The following is a 23,717-nucleotide window of genomic DNA, read 5'->3' on the forward strand; positions in this document are numbered from 1 at the left end:
TTGCATGGATAAGATACCATATGCTTCGACAATAAGATCTATCATGTATACAATGTTTTTACCAATGAAATATGTATCATATCCTTTGAGCATAACAAGTAGACATCAAGCAAGTTTAGGTGATTGTCATTAGATAAAGTAAAAATAATCCTTAAATACTTAAGAAGAACGCAAGCTATATTTCTTGTCTATAGTGGAGCCAAACTCCAAGTTAAGGGTTATTTTGATACAAGCTTTCAATTTGAAAAACATGACAACAAATCTCAAAGTGAGTATATTTTTATTCTCAATGGTGGTATGATTAGTTGAAAAAGTTCCAAACAAAATATGACCATAAATTTTAAAAGCGAAATCGAATACATCTTTGCATTTTAAGACTACAAAAGAGGTAGTTTCGATTAAGAAGTTCATAACTGAACTAAACATTGTTCATAGCATTGTTAGTCCAATAATTATTCATTGTGATAACAATGGAGTGAGCAATCTCACCAAAGATCCAAACATATATTGAGGCATTATCATCTCATTAAAAATTTATATCTAAAGGATATGTGAAGTTTGAATGAGTACTCACTAAGGATAATCCAACTAATCCTCTTTAACTGAACCACTACCCCAATAGAAGCATGATAAAATATATAGCTTGATATGGTATTAGTTACATAGGTGATTGGCTTTAATACAAATGAAAATTTTTTGTGTATTCCCTAAAAGCCAAGTTGGACTTGTACAAGTAAATAATTCTATTGTGAGATTTAATTATTTAATAAAAAGTCTTGGTTTATCATTAAGCTTCCATAATGCTATTATTAATACTTAGATGATAAAGTCTTTAGAATAAAAAAAGCATTGTAAAAGAATTACAATGAAATTATAATTATAAAATCATCATTACATAAAAAGATTATATTACTTAATATATTCCTAGTCAATGCTCTGTCAAGAAAAGATATTGATAAAAGTTATGAAGATTGGTATATCATTGTACTCTTGCTTATGAAACAAATAACTAATCTCATTTATTAAAGTTTGGATAAACTTGAGCTAATATATGGGTGGTTATTGAAAGAGCAAGTTCATTGAATATGACCCGATATGAGAATGTTGTTTGGTAAATCACATAGTGTCTATAACAGCATTCTCATATGATGGTTATATAAATGATCATTTGACTTGAGATTATTAATGATCTTATATGATAAATATTATAATTTAATTCTACTCTACTTAAGATTCTAATCATTAATGCTCTAGTAAGGTATTTTTTCGATATAACATTAGACATATGAAGATACCTGACTAATCAATATAGGATTCATCACCTTGTATGATTAAGAGAATATCTCACTTTATCTTAAATGAATTAACTCAAAAATTATTTCACCAAAGTATAATACAGTTTTAGAATGATTCCAGAGGTTATTTGAAAGTTAATGTCAAAGCCAAGATATAATATGGTTAAAAAAATTGAGTAGACACTAATTCATGCTCAATGTTCAACTTAGATATTAAGTGATAAAATGATATTAATTATATTGAAAAACCAAAAATCGATATGTATGTTAAACCATATTGAAATTCTTAACAATTAAGGCTTATAGCTTCATAGTTAGATGATGATCATGATCTATAAATATAAGATAGATTAACTGGATAATTATACTAACTCAAATGGTTTGATTCATCTAATCTAAATACAATTAAGGATTATAGTACTTATATTTATTGTTAAAATGTTATGAAACCTAATAAGTCACAAAAAAAAAAAAGCTTGTAAGATTAAAATTATGGTAGATTAAGTTGGACTTAATTAGTTGGGTTAATTATATAAAAGCTCAAAATAGAGAATTAAGTAAAGGTTTAGTACTTATTAAGACATGGTATGGTCGGCCACAATGTGAATACTATTGAGAATAGGACTTAGGCAAAAGACAATTCTAGTTGAAATAAAATTTGGCACATGCAACTCTAATAGTTGAAATGCCCTATCTCTATTTAAAAAGATTAACTACCCTCTTTATCTAACATTAGACTAGTTTTGTTACCATTTTATATGGTGAAAATAAATTAAGAGCAAATATTGAAGAAAGCAAGCAATATCTTACTAGCATAGGATTTAGCTAGACTTCTTCATATTCCTTTTGAAGGTTCTTCCCTTCTATTTCATATAGATTATTGTTTAAGACTTGACACTTGGACAATTGTCGATTTGCTACATTCAAGCCTAAGGTTTTGAAAATATTCTTGACACTATCACAAAATAAAGTAAGTGAAAACTATTCTTATCGATTATGCATTTATGTCTATGCTAGTTATTGTCAATGTGATCCATGGCTTAAGGGATTTAAATTTTTTAAATTTCGTATCATTATACTTTATTCTTGTATGTTCAATTCCCAATGCTATAGGCATAGATAAAAGAATATCAAAGTTTTTTTTAAGACTTTACTTGCATAGAAAAAAAGATAAGGAAAAAAAGATTATTTTAATATTTTTTGGAGAAATATGACACCAATGGATAGCTGTCAACAGTGACTACTGGTGTTCTACCAGGTGATCCTTGGTAGTTCAATAATTCAAATTGGTGGAAAAAAAGCACTTGAAGAGAAGAGTAACATACTAAAATTTCGAGTAATTTAGAGTGTCAAAAGATAAAGATTTTTTTTGTTTAAAACAACAACCTAGCCTTAGATCTAGGAAAATCTATGAGTATTTTTTTTTTAAATCCACTTAATTAAAAGGAAAGAAGATGAAAGAAAAGATTATTTTGGTTTTTTTTTTTTTGAAAAAAATTTGACACTAAAAAATGGTAGTGGACGATGGCCTACAATGATCTAGCGAGGGTTTAGTGATAGCCTGTGTTTGTTTCTAGAGAGAAGTGAGAGGGTAAGAGATGGTAGATAGAGAAAAGGAAGAAAAAAAAAAGGAGAAAATGAAAAGGAAAAAGATTAAAAACTTTAAAAAATAAAATAAGAAAAGAAAATTTTTTAAAATAAAAGAAAAATAAATATTACAATAAGAAAAAGAAAAGGAATAGTTGTGTGGTTAGCCATCGTTCATGGATTTTTTAGATTTTTTTTTTATTTTTAAACAATAAAATATATTAAGGAACAAAATTTCTAAAAAAATAAAAAATTCTTATAGTTGTTGTTGAGGTAATAACAAAATTTCTTATGGTAAAGAACAATGATAAAAACTCAAAAGAACTCTTTATGTGAAGAAACTCACTTGTCGTTACACCATTTGAGAGGAATTCTCAATTAAAAAAACATGATATGCAATTCATTCGAGGATAATAGATCTATTACTTTAACCTTTGTTTCCTAGTAATATTCCAATTGGTAGCTTCACTCATTTTCATACTTGAAAAATTCATAACAAGAAAAAATTATTAGTGTTGTATATTACATGTAAACAAATATATTATGGAAAAAGTGTAAAGAAGTGAAGATAAGCAAATAAAAGCAACAAGGAATAGAATAAAACAGATTTACTAATTTTATTTTTACTTTTTTTAGATTTGTTGCACTTTCTTAAACAACAAAAATACCAAATTTTGCAAATGAAGGCCAAATCCAACATTATTATGCTGGAAACAACCTCTTTGTCTATTCCCTTTTCCCTTTTTTCTTTCCCTTATTTTTTCTTCTCTCTTCTTTAGAGTTTCTGGTAATTTTTGCTTCTAGATTCTTTCTATTCTTCTTTTATCCCTTTTATCTCTCAAAGATAAAAATATCTTTAAAATATCTATCTATTCCTAAACTAACTTCAAAATTCCCTAAAAATAACTAAAAAAACTTATTTAACCTTTAAAAACATATGTTAATATTCTAAATTAACCCCAAAAACATTAGTCAAAGTCCTAAATACCCCATTTAAAGTTAATTAAAAAGTCCAAACCACCCTAAACTATAACTAAATATCCAAATTATCCACAAATCCTTAAGTTAAAAGTCAAATTAATCCTTAAATAGTATAATTTTGTCTCTCAATTAACCATCAAATCATTATTTATAGCACATCTTAATTGTTTAAAAATTAGGCTTCAATTTCCCAAATGAAGCAATCTCTTGTATTTAGAGATAGCTTTAATATTATGTTATAAATTATATATATATACATAAATACACATACGCACACTCTTATCCTTCTTCCTTTGACTTTTTGAAATTTTATTTTTTTGCACTCATCTTTTCATTCTTATTTAAAGTGTAATCAAACTGAGTCCAGTCAATATAAAGTTCAATTCAATTCAAAAACATGAAACTCATAGCTTTACTCAAGCTCAATCGAATTTTATTTTTCATGCTCAATTTTAGCAAGCAATTCACTTAAGCTACTTGAGCTCAACTTGATTAAACTTAATAAATTATAAATATGAATATTTAATATTATTTTTCACCATTATTTACTTAGTATACATATTAAATATATTAAAAAAATTAAATACCTGATCAAACTTATGAACCTCGCAAGTTAGATATTATAGTACTCAAGTTCACCTTAACTTGTTACTTGTGTAACTTAAGCTTGAACTTAGCCAGATAATGAATGAGTTAAACTCCAAAATTTGAATATTCAACAAATCTAGCTTAAACTCAAGTAATTCGCAAGTACCTTGACTCATTTATATCTTTATTGCCTTCAAAGCAAGTTCAAATTTCTTTTGGTTAGTATAAGTTTGGCTTGTAGCTTTTTTATTGCACTGTACCATCTTTAACAAAAAATTGCATGCTTATCTCTTAAAGTTGACATCAAGACCTATATATTAAAGTTGTCGTCAACTTCAATTTGTTGACCAGTAAGTAATTTTACTATACAATTAGGGGCCAAATAATAGTCACATCAGCTTTATTAATTAGACACTTAATTGCCACATTAGCCTTGTTAAATAGCCACTTAATTATCACATTAGCATAATTAAAATGTTTAATTGGCAAAAGGCACTATTATCTCCTAAAAAAATTAAGAAGAAAGAAACAAAAATTTTCGATTCAACACCATAGCCTCCCTTCACCACTATTGATATTCCATAACCATTTTAGGTAAGATACCAACACCCCACCATCAACAATTTAACAACTTCAAAGGTCCCACCTAAGAATCCAAAAGAAACACCAAAAAATAATAACATAATCAAATAAAAAAGTACCATCATCGCTGAAGGAAAGCAACACAATACCATAATACCATACAGAAAACCAAAACAAAAAAAGGGAAAGGTTTGATAATTTAGTGTTTAAAGGTTTTTAGAGGTTTTGTTAGGAGAAAGGTAAGGGGGAAGATGAAAAAAAAAAAGGGGAAAGGAAAATCACCACGGACGATGGTGTAGCAATAGTGGATGTTGTTGAGAGGGTTCTAGGGAAATCCAAACAATGGGAAAGAAGAACAAAAAAAATGGAAGAACATACTTTGATTTTAGCAAATTCGGATGACAACAAAGGGATTATTGGCAGTTTACAGTTAGAGGTTTCAAGTTAGAGTTTTATGTCTAGTAAAGTCTAAGAGTTTTTTAAGAAATCCAATCCAATAGAAGTGTTTAAGAGGAAAAGAAGAATTTTGTGATGAATTTTCAAACCAAATCAATGCTAATGAGTAACGATTGATGACAACTAACATTAACATATGAGATGACCAACTATTGGTTTTTGGGTTTCTTAGAGGTTGTTGAGAAATTTAGAGAGAGAGAGAGCAAGAATGATGGAAATGAAAGAAAAAGAAAATTTTGTGTACACAATTTTAATAAAAGAAAATGAAGAGAAAAAAAAAGGCTGGTTGCCCGCATTTGAGGAGGGTGCCCAATAGGCTTGTATCGCTTGATTTTGAGCTTGGTCTGTAAGTTTTGTAAGACCCATCCTAAAGACAACCCTTGTCCATTCCTAAGCAGACTTAGAACCCATTATTCTTGGTCTTCTTACTTGAACTGGATTTAATTCAATATTAATGATAGAACTTTTTCAAGTCAGTTGTTTGTTATTATATTTTATTTATTTTTAAATGCGTATATATTTTAAGTTTATTAGAATTAGAATAGATAGAAATAAAAACATTTAGCAAAACTTAAATAATTAAAAAATTAAAATATATATATATATATATAATTATCTTAAGTAAATGAAAGCATTATCTTTATACTAATTATTGAAGGCGAGAAATTGTTTAGTATTTCATTATATTAGAAAGAAACTTCGATCCATTAAACCCTTAAAGGTGGATGCAATAAAACCCACGTCTCCCACTCATAAACACAGGCGGCTTTCATGCAAAGGAAACATTAACATATAAAAATCATCAAATGTTAAATTCAGCTACGATAGCTACTCTTCTTGGTGAGTAGACTTTTTTTTTCAATCAAATGTACGTTTTTGCCAAGGTGTAAACTCAGCCAGCCACAACCACTACCAAAGATGCAAATGCAAGCAAATTACTTGATATCTCCAAATTCATGACGGTAACATCACCATGGTGAGATACTGCAGCGCTATATTTGAGGAGGTAGCGATGGGGACAGGGATGTAAGGGATAAAATAAACACTTTTCAATGCATTGCAACAAACCAGTAAGAGAAGACTACCCGTCGATACCATTTGGAAACAATATTCCACCACAAATCAGCGGTAACTAATACTAAAGAAAAAACGCAGGTTAAAGTTGATATTATTTCTTTCAACAACTAAAACAAATTTTCCTTAAATTGACCTCATTTCGAGAACTTACACCCCTTAACGACTCTCCTTGTCTGCACAAGGACATAACTTATAGCTACAAGTAAAAAACTGGAGGCAAAAAAGGGAAGGGAGGGGGGGTCAAAGGACAAAACCCTAAACTAAACCTATTGAAGAAATCATTCCTTGAAATGAATAGCTGACTACTGCACAAAATAGCATCAAGTATTATTTGATTTGACATTCTACAAAATTAAACCTTAAATAATTAAAAAGTCCTAAATACTAAAACAAATTACCAATGCTTTGATCTGCACCAGCATATGGTGATTCTCAATACTCACTCATGAGAGAGACAATCTGAAAGTAGTTTACTGACTGTAATATATTTACTTGAAATAGTCTTGCCGGAGAATCGTGATAAAGCTAGGTGATGACCCATCTTCATCCTTCTGCTTCCAAAGTTCCCCATTGCCTTGGATGTACCATGATACTTTTGGAGATAATGGGGTATATAGATCTGCATATTTTAAATATATCAGGTTTTTCCCTGATAATTTTGTCAGACAAATTCTGCCCTTCTTGGCTTCCTTTTTAGCTTTGAAGGAAGACTGTACTGGCCAGGAAAGTAAAACTAATACCTCTATAGGATATGTTAAATTCAACAATAATAAAAAAAGTCAGGTTGCTATAAAAGAAATTGAATGCTGTCCTTAGTACGACTTCTGCCTAAAGTAAATTATGCTCAAAGTGCCATAATTTAATTGCAATCATTAGCAGCACCTAAATACCTTGGAAATGTTCAGAAATTTTGATGGGTTAGCTTTGTTCTATAGAAGGTTCAGAAGGAATTTTAGTTTCATTACGGGCCATATCACTAAATGCTTGAAGAGGGACAGCTTTGAGCGGCCAAATTCTGCACAAAGAGCCATTTAACAGATTAAGCTTTCCAAGCACTGGTTCTTGCACAACCAGATTTTGAGAAGTCAACTTTTGTAGAGTGTGATGCATCAGATATTGTAATTGGAGCTCTCCTTGGTCAGGATGATTGGCCAGTGAAAATAGTAAAGAGCAACCAAGTTACTGCTTTTGAAGAACTAAAATATCAGTACTCAGTGATCCTTGTTTCAAATGTATCATGGAGTTGAATGAAAAGGCTAGTGAGATTACTTGGATTGCAGGAGATCAACCGAAGAGGACTGATTGAGAAATATATGCTAAGGCTACCAAAGTTTTCACTAACGAAGGCCTTTTGTCCACCTGAGGAGAATGATGCAGGAGCATTCCCTAAGTTATCACAATTAGTTATTTTGATATATATATATATATATATATAATTTTTCTGTTTTGGTTGAGTTTATAGTTAGTAATAATGTTTTTATTTCATTAACGGGCATGTAATCTTTTATTGAGTGTGAATAGTTAGGATTAGATGTTATGTGCATTCAAGGTCTAGGATTAAAAATTGATGCAATCCTGTTATAAATAGTCTTTCAGATACATTAGGCAGTGGTATTTTAGTGAAATATTATTTGTTAGAGGCTCTACAACCCTTAACCCTACTTTTCTTCTTCCAACTTTGACTTTACATCAATTTTAGCCTTTGTTCTGGTATTTTATTGGTTTTCATTTTATAATTAGAGGTTGGAACTTTCAGTTTGGGTTTTTGGGTCCTATTAGGTTTTATTTTAAGTTTATTTTGTTAGTTTCTTCTATTTGGGGTCTAAGGAGGAGTTCTAATATTTTGGATCAGGGATGCTAGGAGTTTATATAAATACTAATGTACTCTTTCTATGGAAGACATATTATCATGAGAGATTATCCTTATCCTAGGTCTGATGCTTAGGTTTTCTTTTTTCTTGGTTGTATGATGGAATCATGGAAAATTATGTGTGAAGCATAGGGGTCGATTCTATTATTTTTCTTTCAATTATTCAAGTTTTGCTGTTTTTTCATGAATTCATTGTCAATATATATCAGAAAATCATCGTAAATCCTATCCCTTCAAGCTGTCCTACACCATTATAGCTTCATTATTATTCTTATTTTGCAAAGAGAAAAGAAAATTTTAACTGTCACACAATAATAAGGGTATCAAACAAACACATATCTTAAGGGTCTGGGCAAGTCAGCAGAGATTTTAAAAATATGAAGTCAAATGGAAGTGTAGTTACCTACACCTCCCCCATTGAGGTGTATATATATATTCAAGTTTAATTTGGCTATGCAAAAAAGCGGAAGTACGCTGGCAAACCAACTTTGGCTTAGCTGAGGTTGCTTTTTATTAAAGTGTGTTGAGGTCCAGCCCTCTGGCCCTCTAGCCTCTAGCCTCTAGCTAGGATTGTTATGAGACTAGTTACCAAACTGTATATTTTACCAAATTAGTTCCTAGTTAGACCGTACTATAGTGTATACAATTGATACTGGCATGTTTTTCTACTTTGGACTCTATTTGGGTTAAGAAACCTAATTTGGCTTCGCAAAGTCAGCGGGCAAACCAATTTTAGCTTATCTGAGGTTGCTTTTAGTAAAAGTGTTGAGGTGTGGCCTTCTGGCCCTCTACCCTCTAGCTAGGACAGTTAAAAGGTAAAATTTTACATACATTTTCAAGTTTGGTTGCTTGGACATCTTACATTCCTTGGAGTTTAAGAGCTTGAAGGGCTACAAATTCTGACTTAAGGCCTAAATTGCATTACTGTTTCCACCTTTAAGTTTTCTCTTCCTCTTTTTTTTTTTTTTTGGCCTCGGGAATCTTAGAGCATTCTTTCCCAAAATGTCATTAATATGGCTGAGTTATGTTTTTCACTATATACAAAATGATCATAAAAGTTATTAAAAAATTTTTTATTAAGTAAAGTTCCTTTACTTATTCTTTAGACCTGTAATCAGCTAAACTCATCTTCAATCCTTTTATGCTCTTCTTGGTAATATATTTTCCAAGATTCAACGAAAATTGTCCTTAAATCCCATATCATAACACATTTAGGAAATATAGTGCATTCAAATTTCAGAAACAGGTGCTCTAATTTAAACCAAGTTCCTCATCAGTTCATATACGAGAGATACCTGTGATAAGAGGTGTATCTGGATCTCTTGTACTATGCAATACAGTAGTCCCAGATAACACTGTTATAAAACCACAAAGCTCGGATGCTATGTTGCTAGCACTTTGACCAGAGTAGTCCTACAAAATGGGGAAAAGAAACTATAATAAGGACAAGTAGAAACAGAACCAGCCTATTTCTCAAGGACATGAGACTCATGTCCAATGATGCTTGTTTGAACAATCAAAAGAAAAATCAAAATAATTTATTCATGAATTTTATCCCCCCACCGCACTCCCCCCCAAAAAATAGATAAAAGCAAAACAGAAGAGGAAAATACAATAAAGATTAATTTACATAACTGTAAGAATTTACATAATTGTAAGTATATATGGTTCTTTTGGCAAGCATATTAAAAAGCTATGATGCTGACATGGGTATGGAGGCACAACATGGAAAAATTTAGAAAAAATTAAGCATATCTATGTCAGATGCATACCTGTATCCAAAACTCATCCTCGAGTTTGTGTAACATAGTAAATAAGGAATAATACTTAAACAGAGATAATTACTAAATAAGGAATAATACTTAAATAGAGATCATTACTACCCTAAAATTACAAAAACACATGAACATAGCCACATCTCTGTATAAATAATTTAGAGTTGTCATGTCAGGTACGTTATGTCTATGTCTGAAACACTCGTGTTTGCTTCAACAAGTGATGGTGGATAGTTTGATAATTAGGAAATAGTCCTAAGAATATGATGGTAAAGAAATATACATATATGCATGCACATATGTAAATACATATGTGCTTTTGAGTATTACTTCCATAAACTTTAGGCCTTGAGGATTAAAAGAAAAAGAAAAAAAAAACAGAGCTTGTGATACAAAGTTTGCCCTTAAAACAGAAGTTTGCAGCGATAAATAAAAATCTTTATGTCCTTTAAATTCCTAGACAAACTCTCATCCACCAAAGTTACCAATCATTAAGTTTACAATGAATGTGTTCATTATCTCAAGTGCATATTAGGATACTGTACACATACATCAGCAACTCAGAAGAAAGTTATCACATTTTGAACCCACAACAGTGAGAAATTCAGTGATATCTTGGATGTATCTTTAGTATTCAAAATTCCAAAATTACAGTCTGCCCCCCTCCGTCCTTCCCTTCGCTGTCCCATGTGCATGACTTTTAAGGAATAATGTTTCATATTGAATTTAATAAGGATCAATTCTAATATTAAGGCTCATAGATAATTCATGCATCTGAAAAGCCATTTTGACTTTTAAGGATTAATGTTTCATATTGAATTTAATAAGTATCAAATCTAATATTAAGGCTCATAGATAATTCATGCATCAGAAAAGCCATTTGTGAGCAAAGTTTTGCATGTACATGGGAAAGGAAGATACCTTAAACATTATTGCACTCGCTAAAATTGTGAAAGAAGTGAACAAGGCATAATAAATGGGAGAAACAATTGTTGTATTGAAAGTATCCAATGCCTGCAACCACATCAAAGCATTACATAAATTTGCAATAATTTGGAACTGCAATTCAAGAATAGACTTCATTAATAATTCACATGAAATTGATCTTTAACATTAAAAAAATCAGGATTGACTATCTTCTCCAAATATTTTCAATTTCAATCCCAAGCAACACAGTTAAGCATTATACAAACAAAAAGTTTGGGCCTGCAATAGTGATAGAAAAAGCAAAAACAAAAACAAAAGAGAAGTATGAGAACAGGAATCTTTGAAGTATGTCGAAAAGGGATATACCTATAAGGCTAAAACTAGCTGAACCCAACCAATTCCATAAAAAGAAACAATTGAAGTCTATGCACAATAGTAAATTTACCTTCTCCCTATAACAAATGCATGCCAAAGTCAACAATTCAAACAGATCAACCACTTTATGGCACCCTAAGAAACCAGATATCTGACAATTTTAAATAGAAAGCTAAATTCTAAAGGCACGGTAAGAAGTTGCTCAGTTGGGTAAAAGACTTTATCACATAATGATCCAATCCACTAAAGTATCCATATCAGAGTGATGAAACTAAAAGCAAAAACTAGCAAAATACCCAGGCTGCTTACTTTAATTGATTTGTGTACATATCATCTTTTTGATGGTTGTTGGAAGCTTAAGAATAATGTACATATCCCTTTATTACTCTCCTTGAATAATGTACCATGCATAGTGTTAAAGGAGTTTAGTTCTTTTTTTAACAATTTAAAGATGATAACATAAACAATATAGTATAATCTAATAGGGAAACTTAAGATTCTAACAGAAGGCAATATAAGCCTTCATCTCTCCCTAAAATTATAGTACAAGGTCTCATCAATTAGATAAGCATCTCGTGATCAGTTCTTAATGTTGTTTCCAATTTCAAATTAAATGTTCATCTGCTTAAACAGCAGTTTGTTTCCTCCTCCATGGAATAGTGAGGGCAAGGAAGAATGCTTATGCTTAGAATTAAGGCTTTAGAGAACAACTTGCTAATCTCTTGGATTAGCCTTTCATTATATAGACAATACTAAGGAAAGAGAATTAATTACAAATTACACATTAATGTTCTCAATTAATCCCTCCTAAACTGTCTCCCATGGAATATTCCCATAATATTCCAACTCACACACAAGCATACACTAACACTCCCCCTCAAGCTGGAGTATATATATCAATCATGCTCAGCTTGTTACATATATAGTCAACTTGAACTCCTGGAAGTGATTTCGTAAGAATATCGGCTAGTTGTTCCCCTATGCACACATGCTTCAATAATATTGTTCCACTCTGCAACTTTACCCTAATGAAATTTCAATCAACTTTTATATGCTTGGTTCTTTCATGAAATAGTGGATTGGAAGCAATATGAATCACCACTTGAATATCACACCATAACTTTGTAGGGGTCCGAACTAAAAGCCCAATTTCATCTAAGAATTGAACCATCCATAGTACCTCTGTTGAGCCAAAGCCATGGCTCTATACTCTACTTCTACGCTAGACCTAATAACTACTTGCTCCTTCTTGTTCTTCTAGGACACCAGATTACTCCCAATGAATATAGCATAACCAGATGTAGACTTCCTACCTATGGGAGAGTATGACTAATCTGCATCTACATAGGCTTGAATGCCCCTATCACTAGTAGCACTGTCCCTTTCTAGGATTTTTCAACAAACATCGGAGGATGCACATTGCTGCTCTCCAGTGAGTATCTCTAGGCACTACCATGAATTGACTTGCCACACTCACTGGAAAAGATATATCAAGTCTCATCATGGTCAAGTAATTCAGTTTTCCCACTAGTCTCCTATAAGGTGTGAGATCATCAAGTAAAATACCATCTTATGGGGACAGCTTGATACCTGGATCCATCGATGTGTCACTTGGCTTGGCATGGAACAAGCCTGCATCTCTTAAGATATCCGGCACATACTTCCTCTGAGCTACAAAGATTTCCCTTTTACACCTTGCCACTTCAATACCCATAAAATATTTCAATCAACCAAGATCCTTGGTCTCAAACTGGGACTTAAGATACACCTCAACTCTGTCAATCTCTACACTATCATTGCTAGTGATGATGATATCTACATACACTCCCAATAATATAAGGCCTGAACTTTGCCACATATAAAATACTAAATGATCCTTTTCACTCTATTGCATACCATATTGAACAAAAGCTACACTAAATTTGCCAAACCATGTGCGTAGAGATTGCTTTAGACCATAGAGAGACCACGCAAACGACAAACCTTCCCAAACTCCCCTTCAGCAACAAACCCTGGTCGTTACTCCATATATACCTCCTTAGACAAGTCACCATGTAGGAAAGCATTCTTCACATCCAATTGATGTAATGCCCATTTATGTGTAGTAGCAAAATTAAGAAATAGGCGAATAGATGTCATTTTTGCCACTGGTGAAAAGGTATCAAAATAATCTACTCCATATGTTTGTGCATATCCCTTTGCTACTAGTCTTGCCTATAATCTAGCCAATGAACCATCAGGATTCAATTTTGAGGTGTAAACCCACTTGCACCCAACAGCTTGCTTCCCTTATAGCAAGGAAACCAAGTCCCATGTATGATTGGCCTTTAGGGCCATCATCTCATCCTGCATAGCCTTACGCTATCCTGAATCTGCAAAAGCATCACGAAGAGTACGCAGCACAGTAATAGCATCAATTGTGGCAATACAAGTTTGAAGTTTAGCAGAAAGTCCTTTGCACTAGGGCGTGTATAAAGGAAAGTTTCAGCAAGTTCACATACCTTTCCATAGAGCAATCAATACATCTTCAGCCATAGTGTCTCAAGGTGGATCCATCGACGAAGACACTGAGTCGATAGGGGAAGTTTCCATAAGCGGATCTATGAAGGTCCTTCTAGTCTACGTACAACCAAATTGAGTATTTAGGCATGCCTTAGAAGGATATGCATTGATTGGTGTATTATGTATCTAATAGATGAGAAAATCTTCTTCTTCTTCTTATATGATAGGTGACAGATGAGACTACAGTACCGAAGGAAAAGGAATTGACTCATGAAATGCGACATCTGTTGAAATAATAAAGCGACCCAAGTCTAGAGAGTAGCATTGATACCCTTTCTAGACATGTGAATAACCTAGTAAGATACACTTAAGAGAACGTGGGTCCAATTTAGTGCGACCTGGACGACTATTATGAACAAAACATGTACACCCAAACCCCTTGAGGGAGATTGAAAATAAGGGACAATCAGGACACAATAATTGAAGAGGAACTTTTCCTTATTGAGGATGGCAAACGATTTATAAGATAGCATGCTATGAGGACAGCTTCACTACAGAACACCTTAGGGACCTTCATTTGAAACAAAAAAGCTCTAGCCACTTTCAACAAATGGCGATTCTTCCTTTCAACGACCCCATTTTGCTGTGGGATATCTGTACACGAGGACTAATGAACAATACTTTTTGCATTTAGGAATTGAACAAACTCTGTAGAAAAATACTCTCCCCCATTATCACTCTGTAAAATTTTGATAGAATTACAAATTGATTCTCTATTTCTATATGAAAGGTAGTGAAGACAGAATAATTTGGAACGGCTCCGCAAAAAATACAACCAACAAACTCATGAATAATCATCAACAAATGTCACAAAGTATCTATAACTAGATTTTGAAATAATAGGACAAAACCCCCATATATTAGAATGAATCACAACAAAAGAAAACTTTTCCCTTTTATTAAATCGAGGTCGATAGGATACTCTGTGTAGTTTAGCAAACTTGCACGATTCATAATCAAAACTAAAAGATAATAAATGATGACACATAGCTCATAAAGTTGAAATCAATGGATGGCCAAAACGACAATGAGACTTATAAGCTGATGACAATTCTTCTGAGTATGTCATTAATCCAGACTATATCTTCTGTATATCATCAAGCACATAAAGACCTCTTTCGATCCTTCCCCTACCAATAGTCAGCTTTGTCAATAGATCTTGAAAAACACAATAAGTAGGAAATAAGGAAACACTACAATTTAAATTCCTTGTAATCTGATTAATTGAAAGTAAGTTAAAAGTAGAAAAAAGGACATGTAGCACAAAATGTAAAGGTCACGTGGATATAGGTCGAGCCTTGCCACTTCCCACAATATCTATAGAGTTTCTATCAGCAACCAAAACAAAATATTTCCCGGTCATAGAAATATATGAATAAAGTGTACCTATAATACCCATCTTGTGATCCGCAGCTCCTAAATCAATCACCCAAGTCCTGGAATGGTAGCCAAGCATGCAGTAGATTTACCTTGTATAAAAGTTGCTGTCAGAGAGGAGAAAGAAGTTTGATTTTGAAGCATCTGAATAAGCTTGTCATACTCATCTTGGGATAACTGAACTCCTTTCTCCTCTTGCTGCTTGGGTTGAAGCACAACATCAGTCACATATGGGTCAGAATTGCCCCAAAGCTGCAAACAAACATTCTGTGAGTGTCCCTGCTGTCCATAATGATAGTAGGACTGTGGGTCTCTTCTACCACTTCCACATCCTTGACCTCGTCCACCACGTTCTCTGTGTGATGTTCGCCTTTCACGTTGTGGGGCCACAAATACTGCCTTGTCTTTCTGTGGAGGATCATGCTAAGTGACCTTGCTTAGGCACTTATAAGCATCCAATAAAGAAAGTGGATCTCTGCCTGCTAACATCTGAGTACTAGCACTAGCGTACTCCTTCCTCAATCCTGCTAAGAAAAACACTATAGCTAGAGCCTCTCATTGCTCCTGGGTTGTCTTCAGATCAGTAGACAAGGGCATGAGTTTATCAAACTCATCATATACCTCTTTGAATGCAGTAAAATATTCTCTCAGGCTCCTATTGGACTGCTCCATTCTAGTCCATGCCCTGGTAACCTCTGAGATCCTCTACCAATTCTCAAAATTTGCATAAACAATTTTTAAAGCATCTCAAAGTTCCTTGTAAAGTATTGATTGAACATTACTTTAACTCGTCGTTCCATCGAGTTGAATAATTGTCCAAGCACTTGATTGTCCTCCTGCTCCCACGCTACTTTCCTTTGCTTAAATGGCTCACTTGTTAGAAACCGTGCCTTCCTAAGACCTCGCAAGGTCACCAACATAGTCTTGCTCCATGATAAGTAGTTGGAGCCATCAAGTTTCTCATCTGACAACCATGAGCCCGTGATAAACTTTAAAGTTATCACCTTTGATGCGGTTGCCTCTTTTTTTTCCATGGCCATAAAACCTTCTTCCTTCATAACATAACTGATAATCCTTCAATTGGGTAACACAACCCATAATCAAAAACCGGGAACTCTATCCCCAGTTCTGCAGCCATGATCTATATCGAGAAGAACTTGTCTCCCTTAATCTATCATTCATGAAGAGGTTGCAACCCTTCTTCTTGATGCCTTTGCGAATAAAGGGGCTGCCCCTTTTCAACTAATGAGGGATTGCTGAAGAGGAAGGAAAAGTTTTAAGTGCGCAGCCCTAAAGTCTGTAGTAGCGACGGCATAGGTGACAATACAGGGGCTATCGCAAAGGGTTTTAGGAAAAGAGAGAGAGAGGTAGGCGGCAACGGCTAGGGTTGTGCTACTAGCTCTAATACCACGTTAGAATTAAGGCTTTAGAGAGCAGCTTGCTAATTTCTTGGATTAGCCTTTCATTATATAGACAATATTAAGGAAAAAGAATCAATTACAAATTACATCAATCCCTCCTAAACTGTTTCCCATGGAATATTCCCATAATATTCCAACTCACACACAAGCATACACTAACAATGCTTAATCCATATATCATTTAACTTGTTCAGATTATTACTGCCTCTCTATTCTATACCAGGCAATCCAAGATCTTTAAACTCACAAGCTTACATAGGTTAACTTGTTTTCTGGCCAACTTCATGAACCAAATGTTGCAGCAAGTTCAACAAAGAAAACATTCCATTTTCAACAAATTTTACATCTACATTTGCTTCAGTGTGTATTTTTCACTGCCTAGGAACTACAAGGGGGAGGAGAGGATATCAATGCTGAAGAAAAAAGAGGAAGGTGAAGGTGAGGTTCTCCTTATTCAAATTGCTTAAAAATAAGAGGAAAATGACAAGAGGGTTGATTTTATCAACATTGTTTGGTTAAGAGTGGAAAAGAAAATAGATGATAACTTGAGCCAACCTAATTTAAAAGCTTCACGCCCTGCTACTCTCCTATAAGAAAATAAAAATAAAAATTTTCTCCAACTTCTTCACCATGCAGCAGCAGCCTGGTTCAATGCAGTGCTGCAACTTATTCCATTCCCTCCCTTGATCGCACCACCTTCTAATCAACTTTTCATCTCTAACTTGAATTAAAAGCACAAGAAGATTAAAATTTCTGAAACTTTCATCTATATTTTGCCTCTCTTCCAAGTGAAAGAGGCCAAAAATTTATTGTCATTTCACCATTGTGCCTAGCCCATTTCCGTAGTGTATTTGCCATGTCTTGACGGTGTCCTAATCTTTTTATTCTTACTTTTAACATGTCCTTCCATGTCATATACATATCCCGGTGTGGAGATGGCTTATCTGTGTCGAGCATAAATGCACCACTGATAATTTGAGGATACCGATGTATCCACACTTCATAATTTAGTGCTCACTAAATGACATCTCTCAGTCACCGAATATAGTAAACCTTTATTTTTGCTTTTAGAAGAATAATATTTGATGGAGTAGGCCTTGCTGCAACATTCATCATAGGCTTTAGTATCTAGTTATCTTTTCTTTTTCTAGTGAGTTCCTGTTAGATCTCTTATATATAGATTTCCAAAGAATAGCAACTACTCTATATTTGATAAAATTTCTTCACATTCAAAGAAATATTTAATTTCTTATAGCTTTAGAAATTTTAGTTTATTTAGATTATTTTCTATTAATTAGTATTTTGCATATTCCAAGTATAAGGGCTCTAGGTTTTTGTTTGGTATTTTGCATTTATATTAGGGTTTAGGATCATAATTTGGGTTTTCCTTATCCTATTGAGTTTTGTTTTAAGTTAACCTTGTTAGTTTTATTCTTGGAGTGCAAATATTCATTAAAGTCCTAATTGAAATAGGAGTTATAGCTCTTTTAGGACCATGGATGCCAAGAGTCTATATAAATCAATCCACTTTTATTGCAATATAGAATATTATTAGAGAATCTACAGCATTACTACTTTTCCAATGGTGAGATGCAATCAACCTTAGGTGTGACTCCTAAGGATCCTAGGAGAGATCTTAGGATCTTTCCTTTTCTTCTCAATTGTGTGATACAATCAACCTTAGACATAACTCCTAAGGAAACTTAGTCTTAAGCTCAAGGATCTATTCTCTATTTTCCTCATTAAATATTTTCTGTTTTTCTAAATAATTCAGATCCTAAATTTGTGTTAGGGTTAGGCCCTTGCTGCAATAATCACATACAAAGAACAACCAACTGCATTAATGGCAAATCTCCACTGCCAGTAGTCTTGATTCACAAACATTGTAATGAATTTTGAAATTAACAAGCGGAATACTCCTTTTCATCTCTTGTACCAGGATATTGTAAAACTTTTTGGATCAAGACTAATCATTGTATAAAACAATCAGCCTCTACTGTAATGTATCAGTAATTTCTAATTAGTTTATTCATGCAGGTCGACAAGTCAAATCTCTTACATCGGCAATAATTTTTAATTTCAAAACATATTTTCTAGATTCCTGTAACAAAAGTATAACACATTTGATAGTCTTGGCTTAGTAGACATCTAGTTCAGCTTTACAATTATCATCGTGAGATGTAAGAGTATGCTAAAATGCTTACCATGTTTAGATAATTTAATTGAGTGATGATACAAGTAATTGCAACCATTGCAAAGATCCATGTTTGAAAGTATTTGGCCTGATTGGTGCCCTCCAATGTTAGTTTTATTGCAATACCAATGGCTTTTATGCTCATTACCTGCAAGAAAGTAACATTTATTGTCCATTACGAATAGAACACAGAAGAATAAACAACATTCAAATTGATAAAAGTTGACAGCAATTACTAAAAACCAAAAATGATAAAACTATTAGATCCCAAGATCCAGTTAGTTGCAAAGCCGAAATATCTTACCGTCAATGATCCAATTACTGAGCATATTCCAATATACACCATTATGTTAGTTTGACCATAACGGGGTGCACAATAGAAAATTAGTACCAACGCAGTAGCTACTGCTGAAGCTGTATACAAAAGAAAGGCTGGAAAAAAGAAAACAGATTAATGTAAAGATAATGGAAGCTAAGAATAAAATGATGTAAGCATTTAATATCTGAAGAAACTTTTAGCAACCCACCTGGTTGGGTAGCTAATTCCCAAATTTCTTCAATTGAACTAATAGAACGCTCCTCAGGTGCATGAAGCACAATTACTGTGGAACCTACTATGCACAAAAGACATCCCAACATTCCCATTTTCTGTAGTTTCTCCTTTAACATGAAATGCGCTAAAACAGCACTGCCCATTTTGATAGGAAGTGAGAGATGATCAGAAACTATCAATTAAGTAAAGTAGTTTCGAATTAATCAATTAAAATTTCAAAATCAACAAAAAACAAAGAAGTTACCTAACAATGATACTCAATGCACCAAGTGGCGTTACCAAAACAGCAGGTGCATAGATATATGCAACAAAATTGGCAATCTCCCCAATAATCACTGTCATATTAAAACTAAGCATTTTACAAATGATGGTAACAAATTGGCCTCAACTGAGCTATAATTTTCATGATTTGCTGTCCATAGATTACATATAGAACACAGCACAAGAAGGAAGAAACTCACTAGTAAGCATGCCAACCCACCAGAGTGGCTCCAACAAGTAGCCATATCCACCAGAACCTTACAGAAAGCAAATTAATAATCAGTCTAAATCTCTATATATAATTATAAAAAAGTAAGAAATTTCCCCTTAAAAGAAAAAGAAGGCAAGAACTTACTAGCACGGGGGCCGTTGACTCCGGCCTTTCGGAGACCCTTTTTCTTGATGATGAAGCTGGAACCAATGAAGGCGCTGGAGACCATCGCCAGAATAAAACCCTTGAGATTGCTGGAGTACATCTATACATGCATTCATACATATGATATATGTAGGGATTTATTTATTTTTCACCGATGCTATGTATATAGACACACTTGATAATATGGAGATTGGAATTGGATGAGTCTCATCAGAACCCTAGACCATTGCAATTTTCCCAACTACCTTCCTCCGCCCTTTTCCTCCTTTCTCTCTAATTTTTTTATGGTCTTTTTATTTTTAATTTTTTAAAGGATTGTCCTTTTTTATTTTTAATTAAAGGATAGGGGAAGAAAGGTCGCTAAAGGAGAACGTAATTTCTTACCTGCCAGTCCTCTTCACCGCTCTTCCACTAGCCCACCTGTCTTGTCCTATCTTTTGTTTTAATTAGCTTAGCTTGATGTCACTATCTCACTTTACAAATTCAGAAATTCATTTTGTCTTGGATATGTGATAAATTAATCATATTTATTTAGGTTTAGGTGGTATTTGAATGGTGTGATCATTTTAAAAATTATGATATTTATATCTAATAATTAAATAATTATATTTGATAAATATTTAGTAATTTTATATAATAATAATTTTAAATTATTGAAAGTGATCAAGTTATTAAATGATAATACAATTTTTATATAAAATGATGAAAATCTTTTATTATAAGATGAAATGATATTTAAATTAATAATAGTTAATTTTATTCATTTAATATATCAATTAAAAATTTTTAACGTCATAAAATTATTAATATTTTATATTATAAGCTTTTATATTTTCAAATTAATATTATTATAATAAATTCAAAAATAATTTATGTATTTTTTTTACTTTTTTTATGTATAATATAATTTTTTTTGTTTTTATTATAAATTTAATATATTGATTTTTTTCTAATTCAGAATTTGTACGTTATTTATATTATAAAAATTAATTTACTTTTCAATAAATATATTTATTATTTTAATAATTTAATAATATTTTATTATAAAATAAATAAATATTATTAATAATTTTATAAATTATTATCTTTAAATAACGTTGAAAATATTAATTTGTGTACCTAATATAATATGCATGATTATTTTCCTCTATTTAAATAAAATAATATTTGATTTTTAGTACTATCAAACACAATGAGCTTTAATTCTTAAAAATTAATAATTATTAATCAAATAAAATGATTTCAAATTATGAGTGTTAAGATCCTTTTGATAATAAAATAATCTCAGTAATTACATTACCGTGATAATTTTGCAAAAAATACCAACTACTATCTTAAGGAAAAATAAAAAATTTCAATTATTGTCATCAAATTTATAACTCCTCATATACTAAATATCAAACCTATACTTGATGCTTATTATTTCAATATGTACAATTTATTGGACATAATTTATGTAAATTTTATATGATTTAATTTATATTTTATATAAATATATAAAAAATAAAATCTTTGCTAAAAAAAATAATTGTCTTATATGGACAATTTAATTTGTATAATGTTTTAGATAAAGGAAAGATCATCTTCACTACTTAAAAAGTAGAAAAGTCAAATGAGAGACAATACTAGAGAGAGAAAGTGGAGCTGGAACGACAAAGAGTTCAGTCGCAATCAACCGAGGTTAGAGGAGCAGGTTCTCAAAGATTGAACAATGGAAAAGGAAACATATAACCGTTGTTGTGGATAACATAAATCCAGCGAGCAGAGAAAAAGAGCTATGGGATTTGTAATGCAGTACAGGAAAGTTCCAGACTTTTTTATATTCTTCTGCACTGCACTGAAAAAGTTTATAAAGATTAGTTTTGGTTTTTTCTATTCAAATATCTTTTAGAGGCTTTGTTAGTCATAAGGGTATTGGATAGCTACTGCTAGAATGGATGGAAACTAAGGGTTGGTCTAGCTAAGAATGAAAGAAATAACACAGGCACAACAATAAAAAATCTAGCAAGATAGAATAGCAAAATTCTTCCATCTCTTTACTGGAAAACTTTAGGTAAGAATAACCTTCTTATGCTGAAGTGGTTAAGCGAAAGCTTCCAAATCAGGACGAAAGGGATAGTATAACAGTCCCCAAAAGAAAGGTAGTGATAGAGGCAGAATCTAATGAATCATCAAGTTTGATTTTTGAGGGCAACAATGTATCACATGTTCAGATTGTTATGGAAGATAATGAACTACAGTTGGATTGGTTGAAGAAATATGCTGGTAAAAAACCCTTACTCCATCCACATGCTTCAACGTCACATTTTCAATCAAGGAGTCTTGCATTTTTCAGTCACAGTTATAGGAGGCAACCTGGTATTATTGAAGTTTGAATCCAAGGAGAAAATGCTAGGTATGTTGGAAGATGGTAAAACCTGGCTTAGTGAATGGTTTTTTTGGACAAGACCATAAAGTCTGGACCTAATCTGTTTCGACAAGTTTGTGTGGCTAAAACTAGAAAGGATCCCTCTCTAGGCCTGTTGCTATGAATATTTTTTTTAAAAAAAGGGGAATCAATGAGGCAGTTTCATTTCAATTGATGATAGCACAATGAACAAAAAGCGCTTAGACACAGGCAGAGTCCTATCTCTTACTAGTAAAGATTCCCTATTCCTAGTACAGTTTCCATTCTCATAAATGGAAAATCATACCTTGTCAAATTAATTATTCAAGAAGGTTCTGAGTTTCTATGGAACTTAGGTATAAAAAAATCCCTGGTTATAAGCCAACTCCTTCCTTTTCAAGTGGAAGTTCAGCAGATCACGCAAGGGAGGGTGGAAGAACTCATAGCAAATTCTTAAAAAGTGTAACCATCAAAAGCACTGACAAAAATTGGGACGAAGCTAAACAGTCAGCATGTAGAATGGGTGGATTGAACGGACAAGAAGCTAATGCATATCTGGAACTAGACATTCCAGCTGCTGTGGTTTCGAAACAGCCGCCAAATTCAAATTGGCCTCTTTCTGATGTGTGCCACGCAGGAGTACTGCAACGCACAAATAATATAGAAGGGAAGTATAGGGGTTATTGTCTCCACAGTGAGTGGGTTTATAAACTAGGGGAAACAACTGAAATTAGACACGTAAGATATATTTAGCTCGAAAGGGGATTTTGATAAAATTACTAGATTACCTTACATGAATTAAATCTAAAAATTATGCCAAGTGAAATTAAACCTAATTACTAACAAATTATGAAAATTACTAAACTAACCCTAAAACTTACTAAAATAGAAAGGTGTTGAATTTGGAAAGTTTTGATTAGGGTTTTAATTAATCTAAAACTACTAATTCAATCAAAATTAAACTATATAGATTGCATGAAGTTAAATTTTTAAATTAAACTTGCCGAAGTAATTAGCTTACTTACCAATCAACTTAAAATGAACCAGTTAACCTAACAAATTTTAACCTACTCA

The 23,717-nt window shown here is 32.5% G+C and overlaps 1 protein-coding gene across 3 annotated transcripts; it reads right to left on the bottom strand.

Moving 5' to 3' along the window:
* Positions 1 to 6,628: 6,628 nt before the first annotated feature.
* Positions 6,629 to 20,601, bottom strand: LOC111291655 (putative magnesium transporter NIPA6). 3 transcript variants are annotated; one of them, XM_022883494.2, is made up of 10 exons: positions 20,237 to 20,563; positions 20,082 to 20,138; positions 19,865 to 19,955; positions 19,595 to 19,755; positions 19,372 to 19,499; positions 19,078 to 19,215; positions 11,133 to 11,225; positions 9,732 to 9,849; positions 7,836 to 7,925; positions 7,425 to 7,581 (listed from the first exon to the last, which is right to left on the bottom strand). In XM_022883494.2, the coding sequence occupies exons 1-10, from the start codon at positions 20,355 to 20,357 to the stop codon at positions 7,496 to 7,498; spliced, it is 1,083 nt and encodes a 360-aa protein (XP_022739229.1). In that variant the 5' UTR covers positions 20,358 to 20,563; the 3' UTR covers positions 7,425 to 7,495. The 3 variants fall into 3 exon arrangements, with proteins under 3 accessions (XP_022739231.1, XP_022739230.1, XP_022739229.1); XM_022883496.2 differs by lacking the exons at positions 7,425 to 7,581; positions 7,836 to 7,925 and adding an exon at positions 6,629 to 7,185 and having other exon boundaries at positions 20,237 to 20,601; XM_022883495.2 differs by lacking the exons at positions 7,425 to 7,581; positions 7,836 to 7,925 and adding an exon at positions 6,629 to 7,215.
* Between the last annotated feature and the right edge of the window lie 3,116 nt (positions 20,602 to 23,717).

The sequence above is a fragment of the Durio zibethinus genome, chromosome 10, assembly GCF_047325235.1.
Source record: "Durio zibethinus cultivar Kanyao isolate XHJ-2024 chromosome 10, ASM4732523v1, whole genome shotgun sequence".
NCBI classification, from domain to species: Eukaryota; Viridiplantae; Streptophyta; class Magnoliopsida; order Malvales; family Malvaceae; genus Durio; species Durio zibethinus.

Coding starts and splice junctions, on each gene's coding strand:
- LOC111291655 (XM_022883494.2), bottom strand. CDS start 20,357: ATGTACTCCAGCAATCTCAAGGGTTTTATTCTGGCGATGGTCTCCAGC. Junction 19,956..20,081: donor GTGGGTTGGCATGCTTACTA/GTGAGTTTCTTC, acceptor TTAATATGACAG/TGATTATTGGGGAGATTGCC. Junction 19,756..19,864: donor GCATTGAGTATCATTGTTAG/GTAACTTCTTTG, acceptor CAAAATGGGCAG/TGCTGTTTTAGCGCATTTCA.